A 25826-nucleotide genomic window follows, 5' to 3' on the forward strand; every position below is an offset into this window, starting at 1 on the left:
TAATTTATCCAGTATGTGTTTTAGAGGGGAGGACGAAATTTTATACGTAATTAGTGATTTAGATATTTAAAAAACAATATGCAATGGAAGGCTCCAGGCGTGTGGACAACTGTTGAACGCATCTGCGCCTCACGCACCCTGGCGCTGTATAATACAGAGGAGCGGAGGTAGTCCGCTCATTCCTGTACGGAGCGCCGAGCGGGAAACACGCCGCCTCCACTCGCGAACACCGCCCCTAACTTACGAACCGGCATCGCGAAAACATGAAGTGCTTTTTAAAGTGTGGACTCTTGATGATTGTTTTTATCGCTGCTGTGCGCGCCAATGAGCTACGACTAGAGGAGAGACTGCAGGCCGTGGTGGAAGATCTTCAGCATCTGAAGAACTTCCACCGCAACGACATGTATAAGTTGAAAGCGGAACTAGAGGAGTTAAAGTAAGTGGAAAATTTGCTTTTATTTGATTACGTTGTAAAGGTCCGATTGTTGCGAATTGGGTAATGAAATTTACCGAACCGAAGCCTCCACTTGCAGAAACTTCTCCGTGAATACAGTTTATATATTGACTGCTTAGTTTTGAAGTGTTCGCTGAGCTTTTAAAATCAGTTGAGTTAACTATTTTAATTAATTTTGGAATTAATTAATTTTAATTTATCACGATTCGTACCTTACTATTTTACTGAGATTAGACAGAAGTTAGTTAAGCTGAAATATTTATGCTCTGCGTTAAAATAATTTAAATTTCTTTCGTGTGCTGCTGCGGACATTGAAATCAGCGAAGATGCTTTTTTTAATATTTGATTTTTACTTATTATTATTTGATTATTGTATTAAAATCCTTTACTTTTTCGGTAGATACGGACTTAATTACTTATTATTTATTTTAGAAAGTACTGAAATGATATGTTCCTATTTTTTATACTTTATTAGATTTGGGTGAAGACAATAATGATTGACAAAAAATATCTTTAGTTTATTGTACTCTCTGTTTTGAATGCTGTAAATGTGGGATGTTATGTTTGAATAGTTTTACAAGATAATGTGATTCAAAGGATGTAGGTTTGTTATATTTCGGGTAAGTTGCAGAAGGGTCCTCGCAATAGGTTGAAGCATCCCACAATGTTCCGTCTTTACGATTTTGGTTATCGCCGGTGATTGGGTCCTCCATATATGCATTATTTATGAGCCTGTTCGGTGTTTTGTTATACGTATTCTAAACCTTTTATATCAGTTTATTCGTTTTATCGGAAATATTCATAAAAATTGATTATAAATAAAAAGAACCTAAAATTCTGCGGTTTAATGAAAAATGAAGCGAGGCCGTACCCTGCAGTAATAAAATAAGAAATCGCGAAGGCAAACGCCGAGAAATCGAAAATTTATGAGTTGCTCTCAGGATGTTCTGTACTCAAACGTTATGATAATTGTAAATTTATATGATACGTTTTAACATAGCTCAACATACCACACGCCGCAACTGACTTGAGCTTTATTCAGTAAATAAAAACAGCGTGTATTTAAGCGCTTTGCGGTTATGTTCAACTGAAATAAATGTACTTAGACTTTACCTAAGAACGAATTTAATACAAGCGTTAACAACAATGAAATGCTTAAACCGGAAAAAGAACAATCAGTTGCGAGAGAATTTAGATTCAGTCCTATTTAAAAAAACATGAATGAATGACAGAAAAGATTGTAAGGAAGTTTGTGCCGACGACCCGAACAAGCGAAAATGTTCGAATGATGAATAGCTGCAATGTGTGCGTCGGTCGCGTTGTACGACTGTCGACAACGTGTGCGATAAAAGTGCGGGATCGCTTGCGCAGGTGTGCCATTTGTGATACAAAATAAATGGCGGATACTGCTACGTGACATCGTCCTATATATAATTCAACCGAGTCATGCAAAATAATGTTCGATCCACTTCACGACCCGCACCATCGTCTTGTTTTACACCCTTAATTGAATAAATAATTATATTTTCGGCCGAATATATGAAAATGAATTTATATTGAAGATTTTAAGCGCCGGCCCAGATAAATAACTCACTAAACGATTATCTCTACATTTCATTCGTTACTTATTTCAAAATGAGATTTAAAACCGGCAATTTCGAAAAATAATAACTCAACAGAAATGAATGAATACCCAATATACTCAACTAACTGAAAAGATAAACAAAACAATCTCCAAAAAAGTACTCTTGATTCAGAAACAGGTCAAGAGTCGAGAGTATTTTTTATGTCAAAAAGAGAATTGTCGATTGCTCTCTAAAAGCTTGGCTTTCTCGAGCCTACCGGATTTAACAAAAATGTCATGTAACATTAATAATAATAATTCTACTGACACCATGAACATGAATTATTACTTAATATGTACGAACGATTCGCTCATAGAATCAAGTTCACAACGAAAGAGGCTTGGGTTATTAATATGTCTTAATGATTAATGCGAATTAATTGATGAGCTGCCTGCCACGTGCCGGGGAACGGAACCGCCCCAGGCTACAGCCCGCGATTATTGACATTGACGTACAATATCTGTACCGTCAATGTACATACAGATTACTATTTAAATGTCATTTATAATTTCGGTACTCACTGCAACACACTATTAGAGACTGTCGAAGCTTTTCATGTCATGTAATGGTATCTGTCAGAGAATATGCAGTGGGCTACTAACAAGTTGAAAAAGTGTCAAGTTAAAAGATAGTTGAACTAGTGCGGGGGTTGCAGGGCGGCGGCGGCGTGACAGCGGCGGCGCTTCCTTTATAATAGGTGGCGGACGGAGGCTCGTCGTCCTCGGGAGCGGTAATGGCTCATGCCTGGAGCTTTGAAGTGTCGCTAGACGTGTCATAATATAAAACTTGTAAACTCACGAGTGGTTTGAGATCGCCGGGAAACAAGGGCCTCTCGACGCAAACCAGGCCATCTGATCGACACGATTATTCCTCTCCGTGTTCCCCTGGGGGATTTATAAAAGACATCGTCGTTTTTATTTCTTTCTCGGAACGCTACTGAGAAATTAAGGCTCGAGGGTTCGTAATAAAATGCGTACACACCAACGAATTCTATTTTTTACGTCTTGCTATCACTGAAAGATGTCTGGTGTGTAAAGAATATTCCGATTTCATTTTTCCGTACCAGGAAAGACATGTGTTGCTTGATTTACAAATAATTGAATTCTTAAGAAATTAAATCAAAGGGGTTGTTGCCGTTATTAGTACCAAGATTATTTAATTTTATTGATAATTCGACGCTTAGTTAGTAACTGGGCGGTTTCAATATATCTTTAAAGATTTAGTTCAAGATTACCTGAAAACTTATTTAAAAATTATGTTTTCAAACGTAACGTGAAATAAGCAACGGTAACTTACGCCATTGCAAATTTTTTGCGAAATTATCGAGAACCGTATAACCAAAGTACAAACAACTAATAGTTACATACCGAGGGGCTGTCTCACAACTTCCGCTGCGTATTGCATATGCGATAGACAGGATTTTTAGTTATCATATTTATGAAACCTGAGATAGTAGATTTCTCACATTATATTTAAATTCATAAAAGACGGTGCGGTACCCTGGTCCATGCATCTTATTTGTAGTAAATAAAACAATGTGCCAGGACATATTTCGCGTCACCGCCGCCAACTGTACAGGACCACGCGCCTCGCCAATCCTCGAGCACACTAATATAATTGCATTTAGATACTTAAAGATATTCATACACATTTTTTCTATCTCTACAAATGGTAAGAGATTGGTTATACCTTATGTTGGTTACAGATAATTGGCAGTAAATTAAACTCTATCTATGAAAAGCACCTGCGTCTGGCGAGAAGTGGTGGCTCTTGACCGTGCTTGGGTAGGGTCCGCGGTAATTTAGACTTTATTCAGTTCTGATAAGGTTTAGTATATGGACAGTGTTTAGGTGTGTGTGTGTGAGTATAAAATGGCATCTCGTGTGCCAGATGAGTTTGCATCTGAGAAGCAAACGTACCTGTTTGCATACTTGAAATATAACATCGCCAGCTGTTGATATCAGTTTTGCTCATCGATTTTTGTTTAGACCCGGTTTATTTTTACAACGAGAACTTCAACGTTTACTTATAAGGAACCGCGCGCTTCATGTCTCCTCGAATAAGTTTATACTTATACGGAATTTTACATAGTTATTTTATTGAATGTAAATATTATTATATTATTTTTACATTTTAAATATTATTAGGTAAATAATTTGTTTTTATCGGTTCCTCTTTTATTAAACGAAATAATTACAGTTTAGTTTCACAAAGAGAGTTAAGATTAAAAGATAGGAAAGATTAACATAAGAAGAAGACGAGATTAATAACATAGCAACTGATTTCTATAATGTAAATTCTAGATAAGGAAGTTCATAAATTGAAGCAAGAGTACTATCGATCGTAGTCTATATCAATACAAACGTAACACAGCAACACACACACCAGATATAACACAGACAACACAGACAGGAATCAGTGAGGTGGCAGTTGATCCAATAGCTTTCGAAACTAATTCATACATTAATTACAGCATACATTAATTGATACACGTGAGTAGTTTGCACACAAAGCCAATATAATAATCACATCAATCGAATTATAGTTCATGTATGCATTTGGTTACTAATACAAATAGTTAATTGCGCAGGACGTGACGATAATTGTCTATTAATTAGTAATAAGCCAAACGTTGGCAAAGTGGCTTATTGCCTGTTAAGACGGCTCACACCGACTGACGAGCTACATTCAATCATTATTATTATAGTAGCGGCAAACAACTCAACAAATCCTATTACGAACAGATTATGTCGGAACTAAGTGTCTTCTATTAGTTCTAACTTGATGAGGTGCTCCGTGTTCAAGTACTTCTACAACAGAATGTTAAACTGATAATTGGCAAGAAATACCCGTACAATGGCATCACTGACTATAACGTAGAACTTTGCAGAAGTACAATCGAGTAGCTTTGTTTGCTGATAATAAAAGTACGACAAATAAACGACTTATTATTGAAAAGCGCTTTGAAAGACGCATTTTCTACAAGTGAGAGCAACGTTATTAATTTTTGTACGCAGAAAATGAGATTTTTCTAAGAACATAATGTTTTAGGAATAAAAGTACGATGATACAATTTTCAAACAGCGTTAAACGAACTTTGTTCTCGGAACATTGGCCATCGCTTATTACTGCAGTAAAACAACATGTAGCGCGGCTCTCTCTAACAGTTCATGGAAAGAGAATATGTTGCAAAAATATAATATTCTCCGATTTGAGAGTAACTATAAACCATGCTACAGTTACAACTGGACGTTGCGCGGAACGTGATTTATCTTTGAGTTACACGATATCCTTTGTATTTGCTTTGACTAGGGATCTATAAGAAAATTGCTCCTAAAGGTCTGTTCACAAACGCATCCGGCACAATTTCGAGTTGGAATACATGAGCAATATTATTTATCTAAAGAATATGTAACAGGTATTGTGTGGGTTGGCCTCAGTCTAATTAATCCAGCCTGTCGGTGAGTGAGGAGTGATTCGACGAACATATTATGTAGCAACATCGCTCTGTATCCATTGAACGTCACACCGTCACTAGTAAAGGGATTACTCAAATAGACACCAGCCGGCCTCCTGCCGGGTATCAAATGTCGTTATTAACCAGCGCCAGTGTACTTGTGCGTCAATGTACACTGAACAGTAGCACACGGTAGTGTACAGGTAGCGTATATTTACAGGGCGACTGTCCTCACTCTACTCAGCCTGAAAGCTTTTCATCGGCGGCAAATGTTACTATATATTAGTTCTAAAAGCTGTGGCTTAAAAAAAAACCTTTCCAATCAGACACGTACAGAGTCGTTCTGCAGAAGTCAGGAAGTAAAATGTTCGTATACAAGTTCATATTTCGTTGAAATCGTCTGCAAAATGTACTTTAGCGATTGCTTCTGACATCGGGCTTTTATTTCCTTACGAGGAAGGAAGCACCGCGAACACGACTTCAGTGGTTATTGCCTCCGCGACGTATAACAACTTGTTTACATGTGTGCGTGTTACGTGCCAGATCTCTCTCCGACGTATGTCTACGAATTCTCTACTTTATTGTTCAGTAATCATTTGCATACGTAAATAAGCCTGTGGCTATACATGATATTTGTACAGGTTGTTATTTGGCTAGGGTAGTGTTCTAAAGAACTTCCCTCCGTCGTTTTTGTTACAGTTTCCACCTACTAAACTTGTTCAGGCTTGACATTTCCATTACATCATATTTCCAATTAAGTTAGCAGAGGCTGTGAACCATTGCGAGTAGCTTCGTCCGTTGAATATTGGCATGTTTTGCTGATATCGGACGCTCATGCCATTTTGTAGAAAATATCGGGCGTCACAAGTTTTAGAACATTGTTGTTGCCGTACAGTTAGGTGACGACCTTTTCAAAATTTCAATAAAACAACATTTTCAAGCGGTAGTTTCTTTCAAACAAGATTGTGATTGCTGCCTCTTGTGTGTACGGCCGAAATCAAATCCATTGAGCGTATCGTGTATATAAACGTAACATCAGCCATGGGGGTGAACATCTGGCAGTAATGGGATGTTTATTTATATCCCGACCGGAACTAGTGCTCTGAGCCCACATCCGGTAGTCAGCAAATGCCGCGCGTGCGCATCGACCGCCTGAAATATAAAAAAATAACGTCACTAATACAAATTTTAATGTTCCTTGAAATACGTTTCTTTTGTTAATAGTATCTCATTAAATTATTATTGTAATTGTGATATCCATATATTTTTTTAAATTAGTTTTTGCTAACCACAGTCAAAAAATCATTTCATGGTGCGTCCAGTAGCATGTGTGTCAAATACATATGTATTTTTAAACTCATAAAGTCCTTATAGATCTTAACAAAAATACAAAAGAAGACCAGTAAAATAAAAATGTAATAGACCGTCCCTCTGGTTCGGCGTGCAAGGGTCCCAACATTATTCAACATCTAATCTCTAAAAAGGCAGGTGCTGTTTCTAATGACGGTCATTCAGTTCCAACGGCATTTGGCCAACTTACAGTTGTTTTAACTCGGTCCAAGAGACCTCCACTCCATTGAAATAAGAATCGAATTGCCAGTCGTTACGAACCCCCAATTTGGGACCTTTTTTATAAGAAGATGATACTTATCACCGTTTACCTATGCTTTGTTATACGGTCGACGTTCCATCGATTTTTTTCTAACACCGTCCACGAGCACATGGCACTGAAGGTGCATCTGCCGGCTCGACGAAAGTTTTGTAAAGCTTTTTTTTTGGAGCCTGCTGCCATAGGCTTTTGTTAATTGGACTTACGCTCAATCTCATAAAAAATGTCTGCCGGCTGTAAGTCGTAGCTTTGCATTTCAACGAAATTAGATTGAATAGGCGGTATTGTACACACACGAATTGTGATACTAATAAACCTTAGTGCTGCGGCAAGATTTAGGACCACTTAGGAAATATAAAATATTTTAAGGACTGTATATAAAGTGTCATAAATCTATAAGAAATGGGCGCTCGCCGTGCGACCTCAAATGGCACACTCCCGCGTTATTATTCGCTTTTACCCAAAACCGAAGTCCAATAAAATTTAATTTACATTTAAACTTCTCTGAAAAAAAGCAATTCAGCGTTCGCCCAAATTGTTAATTTTAATAATGCCGCCGAAATGCTGCTCTCCATCCTCCGCGTTTGGAGATTATTGCCGTCATAAAAAAGTGCTGTATTACAATATCTTTTAATGTCTCGAAGAAGTAACGAATTGACGCCATTGCATAAGCCAAAACGAGTGCTTCACTAACTTAATGTCAAATATTCAATTTTTTTACACATTGACCTCGGTTAAGTAAACTACTCGAAAATCTGTATTATCACATAAACTTCCAGTTTACTCCTAATACTTATAATAAATCAAATAAAAAAATACATTTTCCATCATTACCATTCACATTACAATTGTAGGTTCTCAGTTACATTCAATTGAAATCACTACTTAAATTTGCAAACAACCTTCATAAATTGAGCTTTGCGTTCATGAGTTTAAACGACAAACAGTTTAAATACGTTTCCTTGTAACAAAGTTAGTTCAATGAAAAGGAAACTGGAAAACTATAAACAGCGGGGAGAAGTGGTGCTACGATCGTTTGCAACATTTAATTGCTCTGTGTCGATGTTGCGAATATTCCAAGGGATATCGTGAAAGTTATGCAATAACATGCATGTAAGTAACTTGTTACAGAAACTCTAATTTACAGCGTGTATTGCAAGGAAAAGTTTATATCCAGCATCGTTATCGTGTGTTTGTCGCCCCCACATCATGCTCGTTCACTATACAGTCCGCATCTAGCTTATCTGCTCATAACTCGCAACTTATAATTATCAAGCGAGACTTAGTTGATTGCTAGTTGTTGCTTTTCAGAACCTGAGCACCAGAATGCTCCTTTCATATAATAATATTGTACAAACCCCTTTGATGCATATTAAATATACGTAGGTAATGCAATACTTTAATAAAAATCAGTTTTGTCAAACAACCCTCATTAATACCGTGCTCGTATTATGTTTAATAAATATGTCTTCGGGCTTACACAGTGAAGCGAGCTTTAATAAAAAATATAATTACGTGAGTATCAGTTCGCTTTGAGAATGATTTACTCTATCGGGAAAAAGCTTATTTTGCTTGCTGCTAATTGGATTCCATTCTATTTCGGTTTGCGGTCTGCGTCAAAGTAAGCAAACGGATTTGTGTTTCGGGTCTTCACCGCTACACTTTTGTTCCTTACGTAAGTTAATAGAAAAGCCTACCCTTGTGCACGAAGCGGTTCTTGTATTGCAATTATAAATAGTCCTTGCCGTTTTAATTTGACTTACCTCGTGTCGCTTCGTATTCTATCTAAATAAAAATAATCAAAGTTACCTACATAGATGTATGGTCAACACCTGTTAAATTTTTGGGTATGATATCGTAAGATTATAAATTTTTATTTGCTTACAATTTTGGAGTAGGAAACTTATCTTTGGTGTCTAAATAAACATTCAATATTTGAGGTGGCGGGCGCTGTATCTAATAGGGCGATAAAACATCGATAAAATTATATTTGTTTACTCAGTCTAATTCTACGTAAAACCCTTAGGTACATAATTACATAGCGCATATTTGAGTCAATTAAGAGTAAAAAGTTTTAATAGGTTTACTTGTGTAAACAGGTAACTTAATAATAAGACCCTAGGAAAGGAAGACTGCAAGTAACATTTATAAGTAAAAATTACTTATATACAAAACTATGAGTAATGGTCGTAATAGAAGACACGGCGAGGTGGTTCATATTATGCAGATGGAAATAATGAATAATTAGTGAATAGTACCGGAAGGGTGGTCATAGCAGGCGACACGCCGCTGGTCGTCGCTCTTGCATAACATTGCATCCTGCGCCCGCGCACCGCGCACCGCGTGTGTGACACGCTTGTATAAACATGTATTCGAAACGACGCTCAACAACGGCCTCCATGGGAATTAAACGTTTCAATCTAAACGGTTGATGTAGTAGGTACTAACGAGTTTCCAAGTTTTTACATGAAACTGACATAGTACAAAATGCTCATTTTAAAGCCATCTGGATAAAAGTAAAGAATTTAAGGATACACTATGGGTCTAAATTAAAACCGTCTTGTTGAATAGCGTGGCAAAACACCTGTATTGTCGTATTTATTAATAGTAAGTTGTTGTCCAACAGGCAAGTGGCCGCCATCCACGCACCCGGCAACCGCGACAGAAACGAGCAAGCGACCCTGCAGTGGGCCAAGCGCTCCATGGAGGAGCTGCGCGTCGAGATGAGGGAGCTCTCCGAGAGCGTCAACAACTCGGTACTGCTCCGGCAGCTGCACACCATTAGGAACGAGGTAAATTCCCCACTGCCAGTTCAACAATTACATTTAAAAGTCCGACACTGAAAAGCATTCAAAGTACTTAAGTATTCCAGACACTCGTTGCCCTCATTAGAGGAGCGGTTTTAGAAAATCGACAATGAAAATTGTCAATTTCGTCGGAAAAATAATTTGATCAATTTCAAGTATTTTTAAAGCACTCTGTCGCTAATATAATACTAATTATAAAGCCACGTATACCGAAGGAGAAGCGGTATCGACATTCTTTATTAAAACTTGCGTTACCTCGCTGCAAGCTTTTTCTAATTTATTAGCACAATTTTATTATAGTGAAGGCGACGCTCGGTTAATAATAAACGAAGTTATGCAATATCGTTCGTTGACAACTTTTATTTTTTGCAGTTGAAACAAGCTCTGATGGAGACGTCGGACTTGGCGCAGCTCGCGCGCACTCAGGAGACGCGCATCGACAAGCTGGACAACGAGGTGGGCCGCCTCAAGTACGAGGGACAACAGTTCCGCTCCATGCTGGCGGAACTTCGCTCTCACTACGGAAAACTGTCTAAGGAGGTAAGTTTATTCATACATATGTTAAAATGTTATAGGAAACTTCCGCGTTACATACGACCATCGGGAATATTATTATGATTCCAGGTGCAATATCTGCATATTCTCAGTGGCAATTCACCTGATAATAAATTAGTAGTTTAGGAATGAACTAAAGTTTTTATTGCTAAGGTTTAAGGACATCGTGGGATTAAAATATGATCGCAATAAAAATACTTGCCGAGTGGAAACCGAGCGATCATTCATGTAACAGATCGCATGTTGACAAGTATGAGGTATTCCCATTGTTCTGCGTGATAATTCGTATATGGTGTGAAAAAAAGTTTGATCGATGTTTGCTGCTTTTATTACAATGCGGTTATATTGTCAAAAAAATATGTAGTGCAATTAAAGACGTTCTAATAACACCTACATACCTGCTTCATCTTATTTAAATTGAATGACAACAACAATTCGACTTGTGTAATAACACTAGTGGAGATTTCGAAGTTTGTAAATGCTGATTACTGCTCACGTTCTTTTATGATGATAATTTTTACGAAAACATTCAATAACGGCTCATTTAATTGCGGTTTGACTTATGAACACCCTTTCAACGCAATAATACAACATTAAAATATTTTCGCAAATTCCCGAGGCGAAAATTCCCTACGTAAATATATCGAAATGTATTGTACGTATTCAATATGAAATATGCGTAAATCGACATATTTATTGTAAGTACATACATTGACAACCGACAAAAGCAGAATTACAAATCCATTTGGACACATTCATTAAATATATGAGGCTCGTTAGTTATTGCCGGATTATTAACTGAAAATGCATAAGCCTCAAAAACTATAGGGGCTCATCAAATTTAAGCTCAGTTGCACACAACGACTGTCATAAAATATATATAACACTATATTTTAGCTGCGGCAGAATATAATCCAGATTTTAATTATGCACGTAAAATTTTGATTATCATGTAATCCGTTTGTTCACTCTTATAATATTGAAACCAATATTGTGATCCTCTTAGGCCGTTACTAATAAAGTAGATAGACAGACATTTGTATACTCATATACTGCTCCTGGTTGTTTTATTCTGAGACTACAAGTATCGTTGCGTAATTGCTAAGTCCTTCGGTACGATGTAATCTGATTCGTTAGGAAACACAAATACTACTATATCAAGTGCCTTAATTAATTAGCTTTCTAGTAGATACAGCTTTAAAACTAAAAGTATGCAAGTATCAAGTAACTTTTGGATCCGTAGAGAGATTTAAAAATCCCTTTACAATAATCTTGCATTAACGCGATCTCAAGAGTGGTGTCTAACTAAAATTCGTCACAAGCTGTATTGGTAATTAAATTGTCGGTCTTGTTCGTACCTATTAGTATAACAGTCGGCACATTTTAATACATTTCGCACGGTTCCATCTCTTGTCTACATTTCTAAGGATACCCAGATCTTTCTCAAATTGTTTATCGTATCTTCCCTTTCGCAACAAGTATAAAGTTTACTACAACCAATTTGAATTCATTAAATATTTTATTCCGGATTTGTTTTCGCACCTTAACAGTACTGAATTATCAGAAAAAATCTTTTGTTACGCGGCTTATTCGACACTCTGAAAATAAAAGAAAGGCCTTTTGAATATTAAAGGAAGAAAATAATGGAGTCCGATTACGTCACAGTTTTATTGTGGACGCTGACGGAAATGAAAAAGCGTGAAGTGGAAACGTCAGGGAGGAAATAAGGTAACCGTACGAGTTACAGAACTCACTACCTACCGTCTTGCTCGGTTTAATCACTGCGAATTTAAGACAATATTTATTTATGTAAAAGACTTAAAAACATTTCGCCGTCACTGCACAGGAAGTATATAAAACGAACAAAACTGTTTGAATTCCAACCGATTGGATTATTGTTTTATCAAAGTCGGAAACGACGTATAAATGCCAAAAGTACAAATCTTATATATATAAAAGTATTCATCGGTTAGATACCAAAAATAGGAATGTTTGCCATTGTAGGTGACAAGGTGACAGCTGTTGTAGCTACATGCTGAAGTTTTTATTGACGCGGTGGTATTCCCTGACGGCGGCGGCGGCATCACATTACCTAACTAGCTCGAAGCTCCTGCGGGCTCGTCTTACGACGCTTTTTACCCCATCCCAGACTTAATTTATTAATTAGTTTCAGTTTCTTTATTTCTTTCTCAGTAGATTTATCATCTTCACATCATAAAAGTAAAATACAAGACATTTTACGAATGAAACTAAGAAATGTGTTACTTAAACCTGATTATGATAAGTGAAGGAATCAGCTCGGATTGGAACAAAATGTTGTGATAGTAGAAACCATAACGAGCTATTTTTTTGCTTTGACAATATAAAAAGATCATCCGAACCAGTTAAAGTTCAGCCGTGAAAGAATATGAACAATACAGGCCTAACTTAATATGGAGTGACAGAAGACAGTATAAGCTCTTCGGCTATGTTTTGTCCTACATACCTGCTTATATCTGACTTCACTGTATTTTTCGTATACGTTATTATAATTTTGCTTTTTTCCCTAAATTTATCGCTGGCTATGTTGATTCTCGATCCAGTTAAGGTTAAGTGTCGGTTAAGGTATAACCAATTAGCCGACAATGTTATTTTTTGTTTGTTACATGATTATTAACCCTACCCATAGGTTGAAGGAAATAAGCCATTGTAGCGGCACGTTGTATAATGTAGGGTCCAGAACAAAACCCCTTTTCTGCCGAAGATTTGGCCGATTGTTCCATTTCCGGGCGAAACTCCTAGAAACCAACGCTGTGCACTATTTTGAATGCAAATAACATTCTGCACTCCTTTATGTGTGAATCTATTTTCTAGTTTACTTTCAATATGGAGTCTGATGAAATATGCATATTTTTGGCATAGTATCTTGTGAACGTGCGGAGAAAGAAATTACTTATACATATACTAAGTACATAGCTCTACTGAGATATTAAGGAGGTACTTTTAGCCCTTAAGATGGTCTCCGCAATTTATTTTTTAAATAACGTAGTAACTGTTGGGTTAATTAAATCGTGATACATATTAAATTCAAAGTGACCATGCGGCGTTGAGATAAAGTCGTTTTTAGCTTGTGGTCTGTAATAACAGGTGGTAAGCCATGTCCAGTGTTCACGGTCGGTGATTGTAACCGCCACCCGGCGACCGTTGCACCCACCATTTACCGGTCGATATGCTTTACTTGAAAAAAATCTTTGAGAATTATCCTAGCGTAGCAAAGTTCGTATACTCACTGAACGTATCACACAACCTATAGTTTTTATTATAGCTTTTTATATCAATAAAAATAATAATACGACACTCATGAGACCTTGACGAAGGTGAGCTACCATCGCTAGTATTTATTTTAATTATCATACCCAAGATCTTCGGCGGATATCTACATAAATACTGAACTTTTCAGCCCTATCGGTTTATCGACGAAATAGCGTAACTTTCAATAGAGGCGAGGTCTTCAACTTCACGAATAAAACCTCCCCAGAGGGTGAGAGTAAGTTTTGTTAATACAATTCTCCCGAAACACATCGATATTCCAGTCTGTTTATAAACTTTATTAAGTTTTACCAAATAATTATTTATTTTAGAACCTAATCAGAGTAACTTAAATTAAGAAAAGTTAAATTTGGTTAAATATTTGCATTAATAGATAATAATTTATATTATTTATATCGTGTAATAAAACGAAATTAAAGCAGTAGTACGTATGACTAGTAAACAACAATATTTGATAGTATGAATATGAAAAAAATAAATATGTATTATTTTAACGTACGTTTATTCTGTTGCGTAGACACAAAACGTAAATGAATAGAACCCCGCTAGGCTTGACGAACATCGAGGGTAAACCTTATTAAACCCCAGTCTGAAGGCTAGTGACCAAAAGTAGAAAAATAAAATAGGATTAACAACATAACGACATAACTGCTGAACCTTGCGAACAAAGAAGTTCGTTATCGAAACGTAGATCAAATCATCCAAAACCGATAATTATTTGAAATTGAAGTAATAGTGCGCAGAGTTAATTCCGCTTATTGAAATTTAAATGACGTAACGATATTTTGGAAAAACGAATAGTGAGCCAATCTGTGTCCCGAGTGACAGTCACGAGGTGGTTTTACGAGGTTGGCTGATAAAATTTTAGCTTCAATCAGTCGAGCAATACGTATGTGTATCACGTCGTGCACTGCAAAGGCAAAATTAAATGCATTAGTCGTGTGCACCACACTGTAATTTGATAGATAAAACAACAACACAAGCTTTGTGTGAGCTTGTGACAAACACAAAAAAATACGGATTTATTATTCAGAGGACGATATCGGATAAAATATTATGCGGTGTTTTATGTGATACTTACAAAATCTCCCATAACGTCGGTGTAGCGGCGGACCAGGGGTACAATGTATGTATCTATACGTCGCGCGAATTTAATAATTTACAGGCAGGTAAATGTCTTTTGCTCCAAATACACGGCCCCAGAGTAGGCCCGTCGCAAACTTTAGGTTATATTAAATTTTTAAATAATTCTGAAGGGACAAAATTATGTAAAGGTACACAAGTAACAAAATAGAAACATGAATGTAGAAAAGGGTTTATGTTATTGGTAGAGAAAGAAAATTATCCGATTTCGTGCGAAGTTCCCGTCGTGAGCTTTAACCTTGAAACATGTCTCATTACCAGGTGCAAACGTGGCCATTCATCGCTACTATTCTGCTTTCAATTATTTTTATATGTATGACGAGTTCGTATCGATATTTCAACAACAATTAATTTAGCTTCTGAAACAGTTAAAATTCTTTACTCGTAATATTAACATAGTTTTCGTTCAAAATATTTCACAAACGAGATTTAATATCGAAATACTAGCCAATACTCAGCGACTCATTTCATAGTCAGGCCGTTTTTCGCAAAACACTGCTTTTGTGTGATGAACAAAGAGGCCGTGGACAAAAATGTAGTAATACGTACTTATATCGTCAGTTGAGGCAAAATTCTGCGAAGTGATTGCAAAAAAAATGTGTCTTGTGAATGGGCCAAGGAGCACATTGCGCCGTTTTCCGTTGAGGGCGCGGCGACAGAGCGGCCCGGCGCGACACGGTGCGGCACCGCGGCCCTGCACCACAATGACACGCCGGCGACAAAGGACCGCCGCCGAGCGAGCGGTTTCTCAATACGCACAACATTCCCATACAGAACTGAAATATATTGAAAATCTTAATTTAAGAAAGCTTTCGGCAAGCTACAGGACCATTATATACGGTCTTTTCAAGAAATACGACGCAAAGTAGATATAGTCTTTTTAATTTTGAGCTGATCAAAGATCATGCGGAACATTCATTACAATAGACAATGATTTAAAGGACTCTGAAGTCTTTGTTTCTGTAAGTAATGTGCACATACCTTCGAAAGTACCTACTCATTTATATTTTCATGCTGGGTGATAAGTGTTAACTACGTGAAATTTTACATACGAACGTAGGATATTTTCTGTGTGACTTTGGAAATGATCCAGAATTTAAAGATTTTGTCTCATATTAAGATGATAAAGGAACTCCTCACATTTTCTATTGGAATTATAACTACAAGTTTATAATATTAAATGTCAACCCTGACTGTAGAGGCCTGTAAAATATATTTTATATTCAAATGAGATTTATTACATAAAGTTACAAGCGCGAATATTCAATTTTATTTATCAACGATTGTGAAGTCAAACAATCACGCTACGATTGTTTCCGCGTAAACCAAATAAACCAGGAAAAACAGTGGCAAATATTCACACATCCATACAAAAGTCAACTTTATTATAGAATGATACCACGAACCCTGATAAAACTAAATATTTCCACGAAGTTTTGTGTTCATGGGCGTTAAATGTTACTAAAATATGTTAAAATGATTTGGTTCACCTCATTTGGTTTGTGCGTGAGAAGTAAGTCTGCAATGACTGTGGGAAGCCGGCCCAGTACGCCACTGGCCGCCTCTGCCCGCCTCTGCCCGCCACTGCCAGCCGGCTATTGAAAGTAAAAAGTGCACAGACCTCACACGACACTCACTTGAAATTTTATCTCCCCGAGTAATTAGTTAAGTCAACGATTTTATACGTAAACACGTTACCCACCTGATTTCAAGTAGAATACTTTATGAATCAATGACATAAATATTATACGAGATCCAGATTGCATTTTCTTACTTATTCAATACATTATTAAGATATTTAACACATAGTTGTTTTCGAAGATTAAATATCATTTGAGGAGTTTTGGTTTCGTCAAGGTTGTAATTTGACTAAGCTTAAAATACCTTTCCGTTCTAAGTAATTTTAACACATGGTTTTTATTACGTTAAAATATTTTATATTAGCCTGGTTTTACGATTGGCCTCCGTCGATAAATAAGGTTTTACAGTGAAGGTAAAAGTTGATCTAATATACCTAGAGGAGAATGTTTTTTATAAAGAAGTGATGCGCAATAATGTGCATCCGGCGGACGGCAACAAACAAATCATCAAGTTAATCACTACTTTATTGCTATTGTATTGTAAACGATAATTATGTTTTTCCAACAAGTCATAATGTTTTATGCTCTTAGTTATCTTACAGAAGGGCTCATATTAACAAGCTGTGATTGCGAAGCGAAAAACTTAGGAGTTTTACGATCACAGTTATTGCCGTGCCTGATTGTCGCTCGCCGCTACATCTTGTCACAAAACGTTTATAGGGCAAGTGAGATTAAGTAATCTACTGTAAGAAAACTGTTACAATGATATATTTTTTATAAAGTTCCATTAATCAAGCGTTTGTCAATACTATGTGAGTTACTTTCCAACTTGTAAATTAGCAGCGATAGAGCTTTTTGTAAACTATGAATACCTATAGTAAATATGGTTCGTGTTAAGACCAATTTGGAGACTTGAGCTGAGCTGAATACTTAAATCGTTTGAATAATCAGGTTATTGTCAACTAGCTATTTAGTGTTATTACGGGAGCTGCTCGCTGCAGGACCGGAATAATGATAGGATTGTAACACTTGGCACTTCGAGACAGTTTTACTCCGCTGTAATACCAACTCGATCTTGAAACATACAGCGCTTTGTTTAAACTTTCGTACCCTAGGATGAAGACTAACTACTACTAGCCGATAACATGAGGAATATTTGATTAAAAAAAAAAAAAAAAAAAAAAAGTGTTCTATTTCTAAAAGGATTACAAAATAACTGTTAACAAATGTCATGAGGTTATTTAATTCGTAACAACATTTTTTTTTAAAAGACGATGCTTAACTGGTTCGTAGCGCATGGTTCAAGATGTTATGATACGAAGTAAAAAGGCAGGTAGCAAATATTTATACATCAATCAAGGTCACGTGTAGACTTTACGTTAACCGCAAATCTTTGCACGATGTGGCAACACGAATCCAGCATATTGAGGCAAAATAATAATTACTTTTATGCGGTTTTTTCTATAGAAACACCTTTTTCTCTAAATTAACCGATTTACTTACATATTGTTTCATACAACTTACTCATCATCTACTTTGCTTTGTGTTTCACTCAAAACGGTAAATAGGGAAATAGGAATGTAAAGCTCTATCATATTGTTTGTTAGAAAATCAGATTAGGCAGCAAGCTTATATAATTCGGTTGTAAATGCAAAATCAAATAAACGTGCACGTACTTACATGCACAGATTGTAGAAGCAGCCGCTCACATTATGTATATGGTTCTAAACTGACTTAAAATAACGATGAGATTCTCAATTCATCGGATTTTTCTATGAATATACCTCGATTGTAAACCAACCAATACAACTCTTAAACGACTTAACCAATTCTACATTAAACTGAAACTATCCTAATAATTATTTTAATTACTTTTTTAAAGCGATTTTTTGTTTATTTACAAATACTCTTGTTTGGTATTGTGGTTCAGTCTAAACGGTTATGAAAAGTAAATACATACCTACAATTTATACATGTACGGGTTGACTGCAGAAACAGTACATTCAATTCCTTGTGGAATACGTTCCAAACACTTTGTACATAAAGTATTCATCCGTTTTATTTGTTTCTATATAGAAATGGATTCCTGATCTTTCAATATTTGAATACAGTGAATGAAAATCCGCACGAATCTTATGAATGGAGCAACATTCTCCTGTGTCTTAGTATGTCCCGGTGTGACGAAGCGTACTGTCTCGTTGCCGCTGGGTGACTAAAAATGTAACTTAAAATTAACACATGGCACGTTGCTGCGGGCGTTTTTCCTAAAACTTTTAAAACATACTAATGTAAATATTGGTGTGACTTATCGGTTTTCTGTATGAATTGAGTGTTACTTCCGAAACAAGGGTATTGATTAATTAATTATTAAGAAAAATATTAAGAAAGTAAGAGTATATTCATTTATTATGATTTTTCGTTGTATTCACTGTCACCGTGAGAGAGGAAAACTTGTAGGTATCTCGAGATATATGTATTTTTTAGCTTGACTTGCTGCAGTCAACTGATAATGTAGCTGGTTAATATGGCGTTTTGAATTTGTTATTATCGGTTTGTCCATCTGCTTCGCGTAATGTGCTCAAAATACAAAATAGGTTGAGCACCGGCGCAGGCGCACGGACAGTGGGCCGCGTGGCCGCGTGGCCGCGTCGCACCGGCCTCGCACCAGGTGTGTGTCATACATGTTTCAATGTGCTGTTCTCCATAATAGTCGGAACCAATTATTTAAGTCAATACTTTAGGAATTATAAATTAAGGCTCCAATATATTGAGTTAAATGAAACACACAATAAACAGAAGTTCGACCATTTAATAAAATAACGCAATTTATTCAAATTTTGTACCTGAAATACCTTGATAATTGATAAGGTTTTTTTACCGCGGAATTCTATGTGTGCAACCACTATCATAGGTTTTTAAATGCAACGCTTGCTCAATTCCTTGGCATACTGACCCAATGGTTTGAGAATACTCTATTTTCCGTGTTTATAAAAAAATAATAACCGCTATAATCATAAAACGACGGCATCTTGTCATAACTTGAGCTCGTGTCATCAACCAAAAACAAGGAGCGTTCACCAGCGGCGTGCAATAAAACTTTGGCAATCCCTAAGGAAATCAACGTGGTCTAGAAATTCTCAACGAAATTAACTAGAGGAAAATGTTGGACACGTAACAAACGAAATAGTACCTGATTAAACAAGCCATGTGTTTAATATCGGCGGCAGTGGACACACGCAAGGCCGGGGTCCCTCCCTCCTCCCGGGACAAACCAGTTGTGCTCTCTGCGATCATTACACATGCCGATTTTGAGCAGATGCTAACCACCACTCAATTAATATTGTATCACTTATCTTGAAATAAATTATATATTTTTAGCGGACATTTTAAACTTTACTATGGAGGAAATCTCTGTGATGGGCAAAGATGAAACGTAGTTTCTTTCAAAGCTAGATCTGTAGGTACGTTTACTTTAAGCGATATGTTTTAACTTATAGGAATTCTGAAGTAGCATAAATTTTAGTCGGAATTTATTTTGCCTAAATATTTAAAATAAGTATTTGATTATAACATCGGTCTATTCATTTTTAAAGTGGTAAATTATAACAGTCACTGTACACATTATATGTATATTAAGATAAGGATAGTTGAAGACCTGGGCACCGACATAGGCTTTTTAAATTCTTTTTATAACTGCTTGTCAGTTTGTTGTTAATATTTAGTGGTTAGGTGATGGAGAGGTCACAATATAATTTATAATAATGTACTCGTGAGTAAACTTTTGAAAATATGCATACTTTACCTCTGAAACTACTTAGGATAGAGCTGAAAGCTGTAATAAACGAACAAAACAAATTAATACAAGCACGTTCCTCTCAAGTTCACAAAGAACAATTCTCTACCAAAATTCTAAATTAAATGCTCACGCTGAAAGGCTCGAATAAATTGTGAAGAGTCAGGAGGATTTCAGTTTGAAAAGATTTTATGTCTGAATTGAGGTTTAAAATCAGCGCTATCGCAAAACCACTACCATTTACTCATGACCTTATTCTTTCGCACGATGGTAAACATTAGAGAGAGCAAAAAGCTAAAGAGGCACACCAGTTGTGTACGGTCTACGTGAAGTTTGAATATTCTCGTGAAGTTTGCATGCGAAATCTTTCGTTACGAGCGAGGCCTAATAGTAGGTACGTTTGTGCGGAGGAGCGGAGTGGTGGAAACTACAATATAGGCTCTAAGAGCTGAACTTTAAGAGCCACGGGGAAATCTGTGAGAAAAAACTTGGTCGAACGATATGAATATTCCCGTCGTCGCTTCGCTATGTTGTCGCAACGCAACCCGTCACAATCTTCATTAGCATTCTGTCTCTCCATTTTTGTCTCCCATTCCATCTCCTTTACAATTTCACCTGTTCTTGCTGAATTTTTCATGCATGTTTTTGTTAAAGGTGAAAAGTGAATTACGAGATGAAATATTGTAAGATAAATATTTGTGACGCACATGACGTACAGAATACGTAATGAATAGTATCTGTCTGTTTGTGCCTGCTTGTGTTATCATCTTACGTGGCGTAACTATAGGCACGCACATTTTGTATTAACCTAATAAACATACAGGTGTTGATAACAAGGTTTTTACAACTGAGTATTAAACTCGGTTGTAAAAACCTTGTTATCATCACATTACTCAGCTATAACTCTTACTGCTACCTGCTACCTAACTATAACTAAGAGAATACGTTTGCAACGGAAGTCCGTTACATATCGGGCTCTAAATATTTAAAATTCATAACATATCGTGTTTAATATTGCAAATTTAGTTCCAATGCAACACGCTCGGTCACAATGGATTCGGTAAATCCAATAATTGTTTCATAATTCAATATTGCAACTATATTCAGCTCTGGCCAGCTTAGCCGGGGCATGTATTGTAATACGTATTTTTATTGCAATCTTGGGAAGACCGACCGCTGACACTCTTTGTACTCGTATTAAAACCCACCGTAGTGTGGGCTATGTGGCACGCAAACACCGGTGCAGTCAATGAGTTTTGCTCCTGTGCGAGGCTTTGTGCCTTACGCTGCTGAAGAACGCTCGCAATCGGTGTTTGTTTGTATTCTGTCTACGTCTACCAACTAACGAAAATCATACATCGCGGCTCTCTTTCTTTCTGTCATTCAAGCTGAAAACCTTAAATGTTACCCTGCGTCGCACGAATAGCGGTGAGACTATATACTACAGATACAATACCTATATTTTTTCCGTTATAAAGTTATATCGCTCTTTCTGTGGATGCACCTACTGGCGCGCGCGTTTACCATTCAACTGACTATAATACCTATAATACAAACGTTATCTCAATTACGCGGGATAAACACTGAATTTAAACTGAACAATAAACGTGTACAACAATTTACGTGATTGTTTATCTATTATGATCTAATAACAGCATATCACGATATAACTACGTTGTTGCAGGTGAAAACGAAGCAGGTTGAGGCCATGAATTCAGCGAACGATGTGCTTGAGCCTCATGAATTACGAGCGGGGGAACTGAAGCCGGAACATAATCACCGATACCGTCATAACAAGATGGTTCACGCACAGATCTCGCGACTTGCGCGGAGCCAAGACCAACTCGATGAGTACCAGCAGAGTCTCCAGACTCAAATTTTGGACGTGCAACGCCGCCTGGACCGTTTTGAAGAACCTAACTGGAATCTGTTATCGGCCAAAGTAGACTTTCTGGATCTGGAGACCAAAGTGATCCGTGATGAACTGAAAAATACGTCACTTAAATTGTCTGATTTTGACAAAGTTCATACCTCAATTCTGGAGCTGCGCGAAGACGTCGAAAGCATTGAAAACAAAGCCGATAAGACCATCCCTGAATTTAGGAAGGAGATTTCCAAACTCGACGTCAATTTTGCGCAAGTGAGTCAATTGTTATTTACTTATTTATAAACCTCCTGAACACGAGTAGGACATAATATATGTTGCGACATATTTACTCGAGGACTCTAATTTAATTGTTCAAATTTATCGCCACAGAACTGGTCGATTGACATATTACTGCAAATTTTACACTCAGATAATATTAAGAACAGATTAAAGTTAAACGTGGTCTAATTTAAATTAATGACTCATTGAAATAATCGACAAAAATTAATAAAGGTATTTGTTGTTTAGCTGAACGCTCAGGCATCGTACCTGAAGGAGGACCAGGAGAACCTCCGGCAGTCAGTGAAGGCGATTGCCGTGAGCGTTAGCAACGCCATCGACCGCGCCGAGCTCGACCGTCTCACCATGAACAAGATCAACGACTCGGTGCACGACCTCGAGGCTCGCTCCCGCCAACACTTCTACCGCCTCAATGACCACATCTTGAAGGTAATTTTACAATCATCGTAACCATTGTTTGCTTTACTTACAAGTCAAGAAAAAACTAACATATTTACAATGTTACATTGTGACTATATATCATTACGTATTTCGGAAGAGTAGTTTATGTTTCTAACTTTAAAACAAGAGCAGTGAGAATAATCACATTGGGTAATTAGCCGTTCGGCATCACGGACCCCCTCGCTAACGAATGTGCCAATAATATAATCAACATCAACGTCACGTTGTACTAATACACCTGTTAATGTATCGGAAAATGCACTCAGCCCGGTTCAAATCCTATTGAGATGAAATGTCACAGCGCAGTGGGTCGATCTGTATTTATTTTGACAGTGCACTAGCTCTGCTGGTGTTTAAATCAGATGCATTTGCAATGCTTACTCAATCTACATTAATCGAAACTGTGCTAATAAGTTGGCACATAGGGTTGAAAATACCTACAACTATTTGTTTTGTTACAGAGTGAGGCTAACACCCACGACGTTAATCAGACGGAGACCATACCTCTTCCTGAATTAATGGGGGAAGTGAAAGAACTGCAGCCTGTAGAGCGTGAGTACGAAGACCTTGTAAACCAACTTCCTAGGGAGTGCTCCAGCATCTCAGGCCCCGCAGGCGTTTACCTGATTCACCCTGGACGTGCTCCTTTTGACACATGGTGCAATAATGGCAGTACCCTCATTCAGCGTCGCTACAACGGCTCCGTAGAGTTCAACCGTAAATTCAATGAATACGTGCATGGTTTCGGCGACCCAGCTTCCGAATACTGGCTTGGCCTCGAATCTATGCACCTGCTGACCGCCGACAACTGCTCGTCCATGAGGATCGACATGACCGACATCTATGGTGGGCAGTGGTACGCACAGTACGAGCAGTTCTTTATCGGAAATGCCGACTCTGGATACGTATTGGAAGTTAACGGGTTCAAAGGAAACGCGAGCGATGCATTTGAGTATCAAAACCACATGGAGTTCTCGGCTATCGACCGCGATCGTGACATCTCCAACACGCACTGCGCCGGAAACTACGAGGGCGGCTGGTGGTTCTCCCACTGCCAGCACGTGAACATCAACGGCAAGTACACTCTCGGCCTGACCTGGTTCGACGCCGCTCGCAACGAATGGATCGCCGTCGCCACCAGCGAGATGCGTATGTACCGCAGACCTGGATGCTCTTAAATTTTTAAAAACCAAATTATAATCGTATATTATCAACGCGACGACCCATATACTAAACGTTGTTTCCAATTTTAATTATACCAAAGATATCACTATAAGAAATGATTACTTTAGTCGACTACATGGGATATCTGTCGACGTTTAATGTTAGATAAACCGTAAGGTTCATGGACAGTATTACTTAACTAAATGAAATACAAAACTGGTTTGAAGTTTCTTTTGTACAACTTCGTATAATAAAATCACTGAAATCGTTTTAGGTTTATTAATTTAATTTTATTGATGTAAGTGTAAATTGTTTTAAGAATGTATAACTGCAATGTATCTCCTGACGTCGTTCATGTATTAATAATAACATGTACGGGATACTTGTAAGTAATTAATATGAATGAAAGTGTAAAAATGAGTCTTGTGTTGAACACACATCGCGAAACCTGTTCCCGTTAGAATGTATATTGTATATGACAGGCGACACTAGCAACATGCTGAAAGCAGTCGATGCCGATGTCTCGAACACTAGAAGCACCTGTTTCAATCAGATGCTTCGAATATTTATGTAATTGATAATTGATTTTATTGTTTCATGTTAAAGGTAAGTTCATGTAAATATTAATTTCGAGTAGGCAAAAGATGCCATATTTGTTTCGAATGCACGCCAGTTTAGTCAAGTAAATGTAAATGATAATTAATTATTTAAGATATTAGATTGTAGTAATAACCATTCGGTAGCAGCATCAGATGCTGTCGGCTACTTGTGGGCCTTGTGGCACACCGAGCAAGGAACGAGAACTGAATATCTGTGCTCTATGCAACGTGCATACGACTATAGATGATAGGCTTTGGAAAATCGTGTATTAAAATATATTTTATATTAATTTATTGCATTATAATTTGAAAAAATAGTTTTACTAGGTTTTCGAGAAAATGTATGTTTTCTCTATTCTCGACAAAAGACTGTCCTTATTGAAGGATGTTGGTGGATGTTGGAGGTTGCTAACAATTAAATAAGTAAATGGGCTGTTTAATTAAAACGTTTAACAATCTGAGACACTTCGCACATGACGTGTCTCCGCCGTATTTTTTGTTGAAAAAATATGTTTTGTACCCAACGAAATGAGGATGAGCCTGCATTCAATGATAATTTATAAAATTGTATGAATCGTACATTTCAGGCCACTTCAAAATAAGTGTTTATTGGACATTATTTATTACAATTATGATAGTTTTCTTAAGATATGATCAAAAATTGATTTTTTTTCTAAATATATATTTATTTGCCTGTCATTGAATGCAGACACATTTACATTGGGTTTATGGTTTAAGTAGGTAAATTAATATCGAACCAAGTTTGTTGATATAATAAAAGAATGAAAAAGCTGTCACTACATTGAGTCCAAACATTTGTAAACAATATCTCATGTAATCAAGATAGTAAACTATATAATCGTATTAGATATAAGCATGTAATCAAATTAATCTGTATACCCCGTTATGGGATGATTCTCCATTGTAACTCTTTTAAACAATCTACCTACTTACCAATCACATTTAAACCAAATAAAGGAATAAAATAAAATTATTGGTGTTTTATTGTATAGCCCATTAAACAGACATGAATCGAATCTATTCTACTATCGACCTATATAACCTGGTGGTAACAATTTATAGTTACACTACAGATAACAGTATCTATACTTATAAATGAATA

The 25826-nt window shown here is 37.0% G+C and overlaps 1 protein-coding gene across 1 annotated transcript; it reads left to right on the plus strand.

The window, feature by feature from the left end:
- Positions 1-194: 194 nt before the first annotated feature.
- sca (scabrous) lies at positions 195-25675 on the plus strand. The gene is made up of 6 exons (XM_076135080.1): positions 195-436; positions 9772-9937; positions 10325-10492; positions 22017-22472; positions 22728-22928; positions 23402-25675. Exons 1-6 carry the CDS (start codon positions 264-266, stop codon positions 24116-24118), a joined length of 1881 nt encoding a protein of 626 aa, XP_075991195.1. The 5' UTR covers positions 195-263; the 3' UTR covers positions 24119-25675.
- The last annotated feature ends 151 nt before the right edge of the window (positions 25676-25826 follow it).

The sequence above is a fragment of the Anticarsia gemmatalis genome, chromosome Z (genome assembly GCF_050436995.1).
Source record: "Anticarsia gemmatalis isolate Benzon Research Colony breed Stoneville strain chromosome Z, ilAntGemm2 primary, whole genome shotgun sequence".
NCBI classification, from domain to species: Eukaryota; Metazoa; Arthropoda; class Insecta; order Lepidoptera; family Erebidae; genus Anticarsia; species Anticarsia gemmatalis.

What these genes read in the sequence shown, in the direction of transcription:
- sca (XM_076135080.1), top strand. Translation starts at nt 264, where the DNA reads ATGAAGTGCTTTTTAAAGTGTGGACTCTTGATGATTGTTTTTATCGCT. An exon ending in TGCACACCATTAGGAACGAG is followed by an intron (nt 9,938 to 10,324) that starts GTAAATTCCCCA and finishes TATTTTTTGCAG; the next exon opens with TTGAAACAAGCTCTGATGGA. An exon ending in TCAATGACCACATCTTGAAG is followed by an intron (nt 22,929 to 23,401) that starts GTAATTTTACAA and finishes GTTTTGTTACAG; the next exon opens with AGTGAGGCTAACACCCACGA.